This window comes from Mustela erminea, chromosome 2 (genome assembly GCF_009829155.1).
Source record: "Mustela erminea isolate mMusErm1 chromosome 2, mMusErm1.Pri, whole genome shotgun sequence".
Classification (NCBI taxonomy): domain Eukaryota; kingdom Metazoa; phylum Chordata; class Mammalia; order Carnivora; family Mustelidae; genus Mustela; species Mustela erminea.
This window is the reverse complement of record NC_045615.1, coordinates 138,104,739-138,117,931: the sequence shown is the minus strand read 5'-3', so window position 1 is coordinate 138,117,931 and position 13,193 is coordinate 138,104,739. Positions and strand designations below refer to the sequence as shown.

The 13,193-nt window shown below is 51.4% G+C and overlaps 2 protein-coding genes across 2 annotated transcripts; both read right to left on the bottom strand.

Annotated features, from left to right (window-relative positions):
• Positions 1–751: 751 nt before the first annotated feature.
• ZAR1 (zygote arrest 1) lies at positions 752–5,016 on the bottom strand. Its single transcript, XM_032331974.1, has 4 exons — positions 4,051–5,016; positions 2,673–2,765; positions 2,506–2,580; positions 752–909 (listed from the first exon to the last, which is right to left on the bottom strand). The coding sequence occupies exons 1-4, from the start codon at positions 5,014–5,016 to the stop codon at positions 766–768; spliced, it is 1,278 nt and encodes a 425-aa protein (XP_032187865.1). The 3' UTR covers positions 752–765.
• A 903-nt stretch (positions 5,017–5,919) lies between these two features.
• SLC10A4 (solute carrier family 10 member 4) lies at positions 5,920–12,750 on the bottom strand. Its single transcript, XM_032331971.1, has 3 exons — positions 11,996–12,750; positions 10,973–11,183; positions 5,920–6,945 (listed from the first exon to the last, which is right to left on the bottom strand). Exons 1-3 carry the CDS (start codon positions 12,589–12,591, stop codon positions 6,433–6,435), a joined length of 1,320 nt encoding a protein of 439 aa, XP_032187862.1. The 5' UTR covers positions 12,592–12,750; the 3' UTR covers positions 5,920–6,432.
• Positions 12,751–13,193: the final 443 nt, after the last annotated feature.

Below are 13,193 nucleotides of genomic sequence, written 5' to 3'. Positions count from 1 at the left end.
AGGCCCATTTAAGTTACCACCTGAAGTCCAGATGATGACGTTAACAGCTTAAAGAAGCTGCCCTTTGCCACCCTGTTCTAGTCCCCACCTGTAGCCTCTCTGTGAAATGGTCCATGTAGTGTATAGTTCCCAGCCTCCCCCTCCACAGCCACCAGCTGCTTGGGAGCAACCCAGAGGCAGCACCCTCACTCTCGGGCGCCTGGGTGGCTCGTCATTAAGCATCTGCCTTCTGCTCAGGTCATGATCCCAGTGTCCTGGGATTGAGCCCCGCCTTGGGCTCCCTGCTTGGTTGGAAACCTACTTCTCCCTCTCTCATTCCCCCTGCTTGTGTTCCCTCTCTCGCGGTCTCTCGCTCTGTCAAATAAATAAAATCTTCAAAACAAAACAAAACAAAACCCTCACTCTCTTCATACATCAAGCCTGAACTCTGCCTCCACCTCACTGGGAAGAATGTTGCTTTAATGAATGGTTAGGTGGCTTTTCGCTCAATCACCCTCTTGCTAGAAGCTTCGGCCCTATAGCCACATGTAAGCAGTAAACCTCACAGTGAGAGATTCAGACAGAAGAAAAGCTCTCCTAAACTTAAAAAAAACCTTATGCAATTTATCGTTTTTGCAGTACTTTTATTTGAAGGCTTTATCAAAAATACAGCCTTTCATGAAGTATTTTTGAGAAGGAAGAGGCAGAAAGGAGCATAGAGAAAAGCTAACGTGTCTGCTCCGTTAGCTCATGTTCAAGTAAGACCTTTTTTTTTTTTACATTCATTTAAATGATATACTTGAAGCTGAAAGTGCTGTCACAGGACAGGCGTTTGCCTTTGCATCTCCCACACAAATCTTGACGATGGGGCCTTTTTGGGTCAACGTGGCGAACTTTTACAGTGCAGGAGCATCTAGTCTGTTTACAACTCTGCAAAACCAAAGTGAGAAGGACAGGAGATAAGCCTGTGGGGACGTCCTCAAACTTCCAAGTTATTTTTCTAGTTCATTCGAATACTTACGGAATGCACTCTAAACAAGGCCCTGGGCTAATTTTGCTCTGTCTGCGCCCCTCCAGCAAGGATAGGATAGGATTAAAGTGTGCTTAACCAGGTGCTCGTGCTCTCATGTTGTGTAGATTCAGTGTCGTCTTGTGAAGGTGCTTTTGAAACACCATTAGAGGGAAATCTTTCTGCCCTTGAAGGGTGGAGAAGAATCCGTCGGGGCAGGGGAGTCGGACAAGGAAAGCTAGGAGGAGAGACTAGCTACTAGGCCAAGCTGGGAATCCAGCCTGGCGTCCATGGACTTGAACCTGCCGCCCACACACACACCTGCTGCAAATGACCTTAAGCGGACACCAAAAGCAAAGGAGCACCCCCCAGAGCCGGGAGCAGGGTGGTCAAGGCATCCTACTTTATTTAGAACCTGACCCTACTCTGCCTTCATCTAAGGAAGTCTAAACTGTTTTCTCCATACTTGGGTTTTCTCTTCCTACCCTAGCCAGTAAGGCCTCCAATGTCCAACTTGAGGAAAGTGCGTGGATTAGGCTTGTTAGCTAACACATCAGGCTCCACTACTGAGGGCTAACACGTCATCATCTCAGGGTCCCAGGATCGAGCCCCACATCGGGCTCCTCCGCTGCCACCCCCCCGCCCCACACCGGCTCATGCTCACTCTTTTTCTCAAATAAAATCTTTAATAAAATAAGACCTACAGACCATTTATCTCTTAAAGAAAAAGAAAAGTTTAGTCCTTTTCCTTAGATTATCTAATCCTCTTCCCACAGTGCAGTGCTTAGTTTGCTTAGTTAAAAAATGAACCAGCCGAGGGCCTGGGTGGCTCAGTCCTTAAGCATCTGCCTTCAGCTCAGGTCATGATCCCAGTGCTAGGATCAAGCCCCGTGTCGGTTCCCCATTCTGCAGGAAGCCTGCTTCTCCCTCTCCCACTCCCCATGACTTGTGTTCCCTCTCTCTCGTACTGTCAAATAAATAAAATCTTAAAAAAAAAAAAAAAAAAAGTAAACCGGCAATGTTACTCATTAGCCCCATAAAAGTGGCCAGCTTAAATTCACCCTGGAACAAATCAGCCTCCTTTTGCAAGCACTGGGCAAGACTGAAACTTTCGAACCCCACGTTTATCACTAAGTATCCTGACTGCAGGGTGGGCTTCATATAAAGCATTTGGGCAAAACAGGCAGCTTCATGGCAAATAGAAGGCATTCTAGGTTTTTGACCTATTTTCTCCCATCAGAGAACCAGGTAAGGCCAACCTTCTTCCGTGTTGCAGGAGGGGGCCAGCATCTCAGGAGGTTAACATAACCAAGATTTGCGAGGACAGAAAAATACAAGACACCCCACCCCCACCCAAAAGCCGGGTTTCCCAGTTGAGTACTCTTTCCCCGTCCCCACTGAAAAGCTGTCAAAACCCAGGTAACTAGGAACCTCGCTTCAGGATACATTCAAGAAACTCCACCAAAGCCCTCTCCCAGTTACCCAGTTCAGACACAAAAGGGGAGTATTCGATTTACTTGACAGGTGATATCCTCCACTCGGTAAGGGTTGTAAGACTTCTGACAAGTTCTGCAAAACTGCTTGAAGTAAACCTGTGCGGAGAGAGGAAGAGAAGCAGAGTGAAGTGAAGCAGAGCCCTCTGGACACCTGGGTCAAAAGAGGCGGGTTCCGCAGCGTTTCTTACCTTGCTGGTGCCCTGCACACACCACACGTAAGCACTCTCCCATCGGATGTTGCAGTCCTTGCAGTGGTAGTAGCCGTACTTCTGCTCCAAGAACTGAACAGAGAGACGCCAGGGTTTAACTCATGGGAAATGGGAATTAGCCTTCATTTCACAAACTGGGAAGGAACCGATTTGCTACTTAAAACGGGCAGCCTCCTTCTAGATCAGGGAGGAAAGTGGGCTCAAGGTTTTGCCCATTAGTCTCTACAAGGTAGTGGTCAGGTGACCTGAGGGTTTAATCAAACGCATAAGCAAGCAGGAGCCTAAAAAAGCTCATTGTTCCAGATTGGTTTGGTCCTTCACTTTCCAACAGTGCTAGGAGTCTCAACTGGGGAAAAATCGGAATTCATATTTAACTTGAACTGAAGTACACGGTCTTATTCTTAAGCTTCTCTTCTCCCCTCCCCGTGAGAAACAGGTGTTTGGAGAGCTCTTGAAGGCCTAACTCCAAAGTTCCTGCCAATTCTAGAGCAGTTTTATGGGTGAGCAAACCTAGGGACAGGGAAGTTAGGAGGCAAGCGCACACATGGTTCAAATTACACGCAGCTTCCGTCGTCGAACTTGACTCTCTCCCTCTTTCCTCCCTTGCCCCCGCGAGCCCTGGGCCGGCAGTGGGAAAGACCCCAGAGGAGGCCCCCAGCGCTCTCACCACCGCCCTTCACTTACCTGCCTCACCACTGCCCCGCGCACCGCGACGGTGAGCGGACCCACCGCGCCTGCTGCGCTCGCGCGGCAAACCCAAGGGCCCCGGGGCGTTAGCAACGCTGTTTCCGAAGAGGGGTACTTTCTAGGAGCTAGAAGAGATCCCCAGGGAGGCACGTCAAGAGCTCTAGCTTCCAGGAGGAGCTTGGGGGATTCGGCCAAGAAGCAGGGGAGAGCCGACCAGGACCCCGGTCACTGTTAGGGCCTCTGCCGCACTGAACTCGGACCGGAGAGGGGGACCCGCGGGGAAACGACTCTCCTGCCAGCACGTTCCCCTTAGGGTGTTCTGGGGCGTACCCCTCCTAGATCGTCCAAATGGGGACTGAACGCCCGACTACACGTCCACGGTCAGGGTTTTGTTGTTGTTTTTAACAGTAAATACGCTCGAAATGCGAGTGTTACCAGGGCCCCCGTGTTACGATCGCCGCCAACCACCACCCGGCGGCACTCGCCCAACTCTGCCGCTGGGGGAAGGACGATCCCCGGCAGCTCTGCGCGGCCGCGAAAAGGCGCCTGGACGCCGCCCGCCTCCCGGGCGCCTCCGCGTGTCGCGCGCAGCCGGGGGCAAGGGCCGGGGACGGCCACACGCCCGGGGCTCCCCCGCGCCCGTCAGCTCCCGCGGCCGCCCGGGCCTCACCTGGAAGCGCGGCCGCTCCTTGGCCTGCTCGGGGCTCCGCGGCGACGGCGTCTCGTCCGCGGCGTCCTGGGCGCGCTCCAGCGGCGGGGGCGGCTCCGGACCCCTGGGCGCGCGCCGCCGGGCCGCCTCGCCGGTCCCGCTGTCCCGCGGCGGCAGCCCCGGCCCGGCGGCCGGCTGCTCCCAGCTGGTCCGCTCGGCGGCCTGGGCCCCGGCTTCGTCCCCCTCCTGTTCGGGCCGCGGCCGTCGGGGCGCCTTCCTCGCCGACGCCTCTCCCTCCTCCGGGCCTCGGGGCCTCGCAGGCGGCGGCCTTCGCTCTCCCTCCGGCGCCGCGGGCCTCTGCTCCCCGGCCGTGCCGTCGGCGCCTTCCGGGAAGGTGGTGACGCGGCGCGAGGCCACGGGCGAGTACACGGCGACGGTGCGCTGGAAGCGTACGGGCCGCGGGGCGCCGCTCGGGGGGCTGCGCTGCTCGGAACCCCGGCGCGCCGGCTGCGGGGACGCCGAGCCGCCGCCCGCCGCCGCCGCACCCTCGAGGCCCGGGCCGGCCGGCGCCGCGGGGTCGCGGGTCCTGCGCAGCAGCGTGCGCCGCCCCAGCGAGCACTGCACGGAGGCGTCGCGGCGCGGGTTCACCTGCACGGCCACGTCCCGGCTGCCCGCCCTGCGGGGCCGCGCGCCCACACCCGGGCCCACCTGCGACAGCAGGGCCATGAGCTGCGCCCGCTGGTAGCTGTCGAAGTACTCGGCGGCCGTCAGCTGCCCGCAGCCGGGGAAAGACGACGCGGCCGCCCCGGCGGAAGAGGACGACGAGGAGGAGGACGCGGGAGCGCAGCCCCCGCCCCGGTGCCGCCAGCCGCCCGCGCTGACCGCGCCCTTGCCCTTGGCGGCCGGCGGGTAGGGGTACGGGTACGAGTAGGGGACGCACGCCGGGTACATGTAACCGTCCAGCACCTCATCCCCCAGGGCAGCCATAAGCGCAGCCCGGGCCGCTCCCGCCGCCGCCCTGCCCTAAATAGGCCGCCGTGCGGAGGCAGCCAGCCGCCCACCCCGCCGCCGCTCCCCGCGCTGCGCGGCCGCCCGCACCCTGCCCGCCACCCGCTCGAGTCCCGGAGTCCCCGCCTGGGTGGCCTGGCCCAGACCTTCTCTGCGTGGAGCTTTTCCACACCCGGAGGTCCGCACAGATACCCTTAGGGGATCGGGAAAGACTGCTTCCTTTGTGATGCAAGAACTGATTTGCAAGTGAGCTCGCCCGAGGTGAAACGGGTCCCAACAAAAGGGCGCAATCACCGGGATTAGCGGGGCCAGGTGGTCCCCATGCCTGGGTGATTCCAGGTGTCTGCGCTGCTGGGGAAGCGGAGGCGAAGCTGGGGGCCTCTGTCAGGCTAGTGAGCAGAAAGGCAAAGGTTTGGGGTAACGGCTTTGGGTGTGTTAACGGCTTTGGGTGTGTTACCTATGATCTCAGATTCTGGTCTAATTATCTCAGAACTGCTCTGAAAGTCCACACCTTGCACCCTTTCGGGAACTCCCGAAGGAAAGCACTCTAAGGCACCCACATCTAGCCTAATTGTTTTCTCTCCTGGAGCTCCTTCCCCCCCCCCCCCCAGCTCCCACCTCAAGTGGGTCCGGAGAGGTACTGATGTCTATTGGGGTGGATAGTACTACAAGTTTTCCTAACCAAATTATCCCTCCAAAAGAGCATTGATTTGCGATGTGTGCATGAATGCCCAAACCAAATCAGTACCAACTGAGAAGAAATGTTCCCTGGAAAAATGTTAGCTGTCCATTACTAATCGATATCAGATACACATTAATGTATGTTTTGTGTTGATTTGACACAGGTTTGACAATAAAATACTGTATTTCATTGTTCAGTTGACCTGTTTTGGGATTTTTTTTAATACAGGTCAAAATTCAACACTCAGATATTCATAAATTGAGCAAGCACTTTTTTTTTTTTACAATTACATTAAACTCAATTATGCTTTACAAATTGCTTTACAAATTATGCTTTACAGAAAAAATAGCTTGTTTTTACTCATATAAGATAATGCACCAAAATTCTACATTTCCAAGACCCTGTTTTCTAAGAGCTTACATATTCGAAAGAGTCATAGAAATTGGTATTGATAAAAACTAAAGAGCACGTTGAACATGTTCAGGCTTTACTTTAGCAGTCCCAGGTGCAAGTTATATTATGACATTGATTTGTAATTTGTGAAAACGCGTGGTTAATACGCCAATACGACCTTACAATGGGAAGATCCTAATTGTGACACGTATGATAATGGGAACCATTTGTTATCCTTTATGTAAACCATATTCACTACCACAGAGCATAACTATGAAGTAATATTTCAGTAAGATAGAAGCTCCTCTGGATCTCCACGTTCAGAGAGAAGTCTGAGTGGTTTCCATCATAATTAAATTATCAGCTTTCACTGTGCCATAGGAAGTGTCTGCCATTTCCTCTTCTTTCAGTTTCTTGTAAGAAATATCTGTATCTTCATCTTCATCTAGAGGATCCCGCTTGTGCAATATTTCACTTCCATACACTTTATATATTAAAACCAAAATCCCTGCTTCTGCAGACTGGAAAAGGGCATAAAGCAAGGGAAACATGTACATACTTCCTATGAATCGTGGCGGGAAGGCCAGTTTCAGAATAGCAGTACAGAGCTGCACATTCTGACTCCCCGTTTCCAGGCACACAGTCCTCCTGCAGTTGGGCGGAAGGTGGAAGAGAGTAGCTAAGCCATAACCTGAGGCATAGCCTGCCAAAGGCATAAAAATTGCTATCATGTAAACGCTTGCGGGGATACTCGCCAGCAGTTCAGGTCCTAACATAGTGCCAGTCATTATGAAAAGGACCACCAGCGTCACTAGCAGAGACCACAGGGAAACCTAGTAACAGAAAAGGAACAGACAAACCATCAAAAATAGGATAGCTGGAAAGGAATTCAGGCAAGCGAATCCTAGGCTCTTGGAAGAAGAGACACATCGAGTCTCATCTCCCGCACCATGGAGATCCTTGCCATAAGCAGTCTTGGACAAAGTACTTCTGAGGATAGGTCACCTCTTCAGGATGAGTCTGTGTCCTTCTTGGACAGTTCTAATGGCCTGCAGGCCTGTCCTTAGGAAGAGTGACAATCTGCCTTCCCTACCAACTAGACTTTATCTTGGATAGATGCTCAGGAGCAGCACAGACCAGACTCCTGTTTAAAAAACAGGAGGACAGGAGCTCCTGGGTGGCTCAGTGGGTTAAGCCTCTGCCTTTGGCTCAGGTCATGATCCCAGGGTCCTGGGATCAAGTCCCATGTCCTGGGCTCCTTGCTCAGCAGGGATTCAGCTTCTCCCTCTGCCCCTCCCCCCTGCTCATCACTCCCTCTCTTGCTCTCTCACAAATAAATAAAATCTCTAAAAAATAAATCAACAGGAGGGGAGGAGTGCCTAGTCAGTTGAGCATCAATTTTAGATTTCAGCTCAGATCCCGATCTCAGGGATCCAGCCCAGCAATGAGCTCGTCGCTGAGTATGGCCCCTGCTTGGGACTCTCCCTCTCTCCCACCCACCCCCTCTTCTTCTCTTTCTCTCTTTCTCTAAAAAACAAAAACAAAACAGGAGAAGTCTACTCTTCTTCAGGCACATTGTCTCCAGACTTTCATATAACTCTGTAGCGGGAGTCTGGGCTGTTCTGAATGTGTGCTTCATTTGTGAGTGTACCTCTGAAAGCCGGGACTCAGAACTGAGCCCAACCCAGCAGGTGGGGTGTGATGAACAGAGTGGTCAGATGAACATGACCTTCGCTGAACAGGACCCCATGTTTTCCACAAGAAATTAGCTCTAGTTTTACACGGGAGATAAAAAGCTATTAAAAATTTATGAAACTTACATGTGATATTTTCAAACTTTAAAATACTTCATGTTTCAGAGAATTGACGGCGATATTGAAACGATGACCAACTCTTAGATTACGCAAGTGAAAAATGTAAACAGAAGATGTGAGGAATTCCTTGTGATTCTGAACCCCCCTGTTTCATCTGTTCATGAGAAATCTCCCACCTGTAAATCTCTAATGATGCCTAAAAATGCTTACATATAATAGATGGATTTTAGGGGCGCCTGGGTGGCTCAGTGGGTTAAAGCCTCTGCCTTCAGCTCAGGTCATGATCCCAGGGTCCTCAGATGGAGCCCCACATTGGGCTCTCTGCTCGGCAGGGAGCCTGCTTCCCCCTCTCTGCCTGCCTCTCTGCCTACTTGTGATCACTCTCTCTGTCAAATAAATAAATAAACAATCTTTCCAAAAAAAAGAAGATGGATTTTAGATGAAGCACAACTGACTGTATAAGACATGTCATCGTCTTGACGGCCGACTGGTACATCTCACTCATTTAAGTAAGACAAACTGTGAAAACAGTAAGGGGGAAACCTAAAAATTCCTCTACTACTCTCCTTGATTAGTAGTTAGCTAGTTCTTGTTTTGTTTTGTTTTTGTTTTTTAATGGGGGGTGAGGGTTGGGAGGGGTCTGTGCAGGAAAGCAGAGATTCAGAAGAACAGCTGAAGTGTTGATTCTGGTTTGCTGGATATCTGGGGGGAACCCCCTTGGAGTCTGTGGGATTGGCATATAATTTATACTCCTTTAAAAATTATTTAAAATTTATTTGGGCTGGACAAAAAGGCTATGCTAGCTGGTACTGAAATAATTATATAAATACTCATGCTCCAAAGGTGCAATGGGCAGAAACCAAACTGTTATAAATCAAACTTTTATTAAGTGCTCTATACCCAATGTGAGGCTCAAAGTCATGACCCAGAAATTAAGAGTTGCATGCTCTACGGCTGAGCCGGCCAGGCACCCCTGAATCCTTTTTTATATTAAGATGTGTGTCCACATCAAAAGCTTTGACGGGAAATCTTGTAAAAATCTTGTAAAAATATTGGCTCCAAAGTTTCTTTCGAACTATTTTAAATCATTTGGATGACACTGACATTGAATAATCATTTTAAAGTGTTTGCAAAAGTGTAAAAGTGTTATAAAGCATACTTTATGAGTGTTCTGGTTAAGGAGTAGGAATTGGTTCAGCTTAAATTCAAAGTGAGCCATATCTTACCAAATTGTCTATTACTTAAATATATGTATCTATTTTCAGTATGGGAATAGCTTATTTGACTGACTTTCTCTTAGAATTCCTAAGGTTTGGGCACGTCTGGGTGGCCCAGTGGGTTAAGCCTCTGCCTTCAGCTCAGGTCATGATTTCAGGGTTCTGGGATGGAGCCCCACATAGCATTGGGCTCTCTGCTCAGCAGGGAGCCCACTTCCTCCTCTCTCTGCCTGCCTCTCTGCCTACTTGTGATCTCTCTCTCTCTCTCTCTCTGTCAAATAAATAAATAAAATCTAAAAAAAAAAAATTCCCAAGTTTTTATGGTATTAGCTTAATGATTAAGCTTAATAAGTTCTTAATGCATTTCAAGGTTATTTGTAGGTATATTATATAAGTAATATATAAAATATATGTATATTTACATGTATACATAAATTTATTACATTCAAAATATATATGTTTATTATTAAATATAATTTTTTTACTCAAGACTGGATATATGAGTACAAAAGAACCCTTTATTTTTATATTAATAACAGTTAGCTTCTCTGAATAGTCAGATTTTAGATACATCTATTCTTTATTTAAAATTAACCTACTTAATTACTATAAGTAAAACACAAAAGATTATGTCTTCTTAAATCTACGTAATGGAAACACTGGAGAAATTCCTTTCACTTGTTTAAATGAATTTGCCTGAGCATGAATAGTAATTAGTTACGCAATTTTGAGTAGCTTCCTAAAATGTGAGTCGAGTCCTATTCATGGTTTACTCTTACTTACTATTTTTGAGCTTTCAGACAAAGCTTGATTGACAAATATTTAATTTTTTTCTCTGGTCAACTGTTACAAAAATCTCTACCCTTCAAAAAGCACCTTTTTTTTTTCTTTAAATAAAGCCATACTGGAAATAGGGTTCAAAATGATAGGAAACCCATCCTTTCACTTGCTTTAGAAACCATATGCAATACTGGCATGGGGAAGGAAAAACACACAGATTTACTAATGGTAACATACTCTGCTTTATTTATCCAGGACGCAATCTTATTTTGTGCTTTAAAGCCAATATTTTGCATATCCTATGGCTGCAATGTGATTTTTAAGTTACTTTTGGTCTTAATTAGTGTCTCTTTTTAGAACATGAATAAAACATTTTAATTTTTAATTTTTTTAAAGATTTTATTTATTTGACAGACAGAGATCACAAGTAGGCAGAGAGGCAGGCAGAGAGAGAGGGAGGAAGCAGGCTCCCCGCTGAGCAGAGAGCCTGATGTGGGGCTCAATCCCAGGACCCTGGGATCATGACCTGAGCCGAAGGCAGCGGCTTAACCCACTGAGCCACCCAGGCGCCCCTGAATAAAACATTTTAAAGGAAACTTCTCCAGAGTTTCTCAAAATTAGAGTTCCACTTTTGAAAAATATAGTAATGCATTTCTAAAATACTGGACAAATTCAACTCATATAATTGTATTTTCCCTGCTTTGATTCTTAATAATGCACGATTTGTCAGTGGAAAATATGTTGCCGGTGAATGGCACGCGTATCTCTTTCTTTCCCCTGTGATGTATTTCCTCCTGTGAATATTAATAGCTTTCTTTTGCTGTTTTTAACTAATCTTTGTCTTAGTTAAAGCTGTGAGTTTTTGAAATGCCAAAGATAGAAGTTACTTTGTGGTACAAACTTTTTTTTTTTTTTTAAGTTATCCATGCAAGGGTTGCCAAGTTTTCTTCCGTATCCCTCTTTCCCAAACTTCTTAACATTTCAGCCAGGGGTCAGAGACCATGAACTCTCTGAATACATAAAGGACATAAAAGGAAGAGTGACCTTACCTTCACAATGTAGTCCGCCACCCGGTTATATTTGTACCGAATGAACACCCCCAGGCCAATAGGGATGAGGGTGCCGCAGAGAGTTAGGGTCACTGCCCCCAGCGGTAGTAACTGCACCAGGGGGGTATTGATCCAAGCCCGGCTATAGATCCACAGGCACAGGGGCATCAAGACCAGGGCCAGAAGCGTGGAGGAGATGGTCATGATGATGCTGCAGAAAAGGCAATGGACGGAATTCAGAATGGGCTCTGCGCCAAGAGTCTCTCTTGCCCATTGGGGAACCACTCTCTCTTGCACACAGGGTAGAGGAGAAAGAGACTTCAAGTCTGGAGCTTGAAGTGTGGGGAGAACCCACTTCATCCGAGGGGAGGGCCAAGAGAACGGCACCTCTAAACCCAACTGAAACAGGAACGGGGGGGGGGGGTGGGGGGGCGGAATCGGAGGACGGAGCCCCAGGATTGGGGGGTAAGATCTGAGGACGGTTGCCCTGGCTTTATAAAGCCTATTGAGCTGGCCAGCGTCTGGAAGATTCCGAGGGCAAAGAATAAACATCTTCCTTCCTTTTTAAATTTTCCAAAACACCCTGTTAGACATGGTCAAGCTGCTGAGCACGACCTGTTGGACTGAACTCAATCATATATGAGATCTATATGAGATCACCTTCGTCACTGGGGCCAAGAGCCTTATTTGGCTTTTGCATTTCCGGCGAGACCTGGCTTCAGGCTTCTCAGTTCCCTTTGTCTTCCCGAGGCCGAAGACCTCCCGTGACAGCCCAGCCCTCAGGGAGGAGGGTCGGAGCGCCGTCAGAGCCGCTCTGTCCCCACCAGATCTTTCCCCCTCCAGCACCACCTTCCTCACATCCGCCTTGACTTCTCAAGCCCGGGCTCTCTAAAGTCAGCCTCTCCCCGCACGGCCTTCCTCCCTCTCCCACGCCCCTCCTTCCTCTCGGCTCGGTCTCGAACCCACCGCCGAGCGCGGCTGCTGGGGATGCGAGACCGGCGCGGGGACCAGACAGCTCCGTACCTGAGGTTCATGTCGCCGTCCACCAGCAGGGACATGAGGTTGGAGAGATTCCCGCCGGGGCAGCAGCCGCACAGGAGCACGGCCACGGCGGCCACCTCGTTCAGCGAGAAGGCCAGGGCCAGCAGGAAGGCCAGCAGCGGCAGCAAGCCGAACTGGCAGAGCGCGGCCAGCAGCGCGCCCACGGGCCGGCGGACGTGCTCCCCGAAGTGGTTCACGTCCACCGTGCAGCCCAGGCCCAGCATGGTGATGCACAGGGCGGCGCCCACGAACACGTTCAGCCCGTGGTTCAGCGGCGTGTCCCAGAACGGGGTCTGGGGGTGCGCCCAGGGGTGGGGGAACAGGGACGGGCCCAGGCTGGCCGCGCCGCCCGCGGAGCCGCCGGCCGTCGGCTCCGGGGTGGGCGCGGGGCCGGGGCTGAAACCGACGCCCGGACTGGGCGCGAGACTGAGCCCCGGGCTGGGGCCGGCGCTGGAGGTGGGGGCGACGGGCAGGTCCGAGCCGGGGCGCAGGCTGCTGGCATCGGGCGACAGCGTGTAGTTGTCCGGCTGCAGCGAGGACGGGCCGAAGAGCAGCGTCGCGTTGTCGGGGCCGTCCATGGCGCTGCGGCGGGAGGCTGCGGGCCTGCGGTTCCCGGGCCCCGCGCGCCTCTCCCCGTCGCGCGGTCGCCGCCGCCGTCCGCCCGCCCGCCTGTCCGTCGGTCCGCGGCAGCAGGCGAAGCTCGGTCCCCAGCCGGGGCTGCTCGGCGCTGACGTCTCCGCGGCGTCGGGTGCGGCGCTGGGGCCGCGGGGGGCGGGGGCCGGGGGTGGGGGTGGGGGCGCTCCTCCGCGGGCGGCACTTAGAGCGCAGCCCCCCAGGGTGAGCCCAATCGCTGCGCCCCCGCGCCAGGCAGGCCCCGCCCCGCCGCCGAGTCCCTCCTTTTAATCACCAGTAAGTGGTTCTGTTAGAGTGTAGCCAGGGGCGGAACAAAGACCTGACAAAGGACAAGAAGAAGAAAAACCGTGCCTGGCTGCCGATCAAGTTCTCTGATGGGCTCTGCCTCTTTCATAATGAAATCTGGAGGCCCAGACACAGAGGGGGAGAGAGCGCGCGAGCGAGAGAGCTTATCTAAGACGCACGTAAAGTACACGCACTGCTCAAACAGCGTGCAACCCTGAGCCCCGAGAGGGCTCCCGGACTTAATATGAGCGGTTCTCTGGGA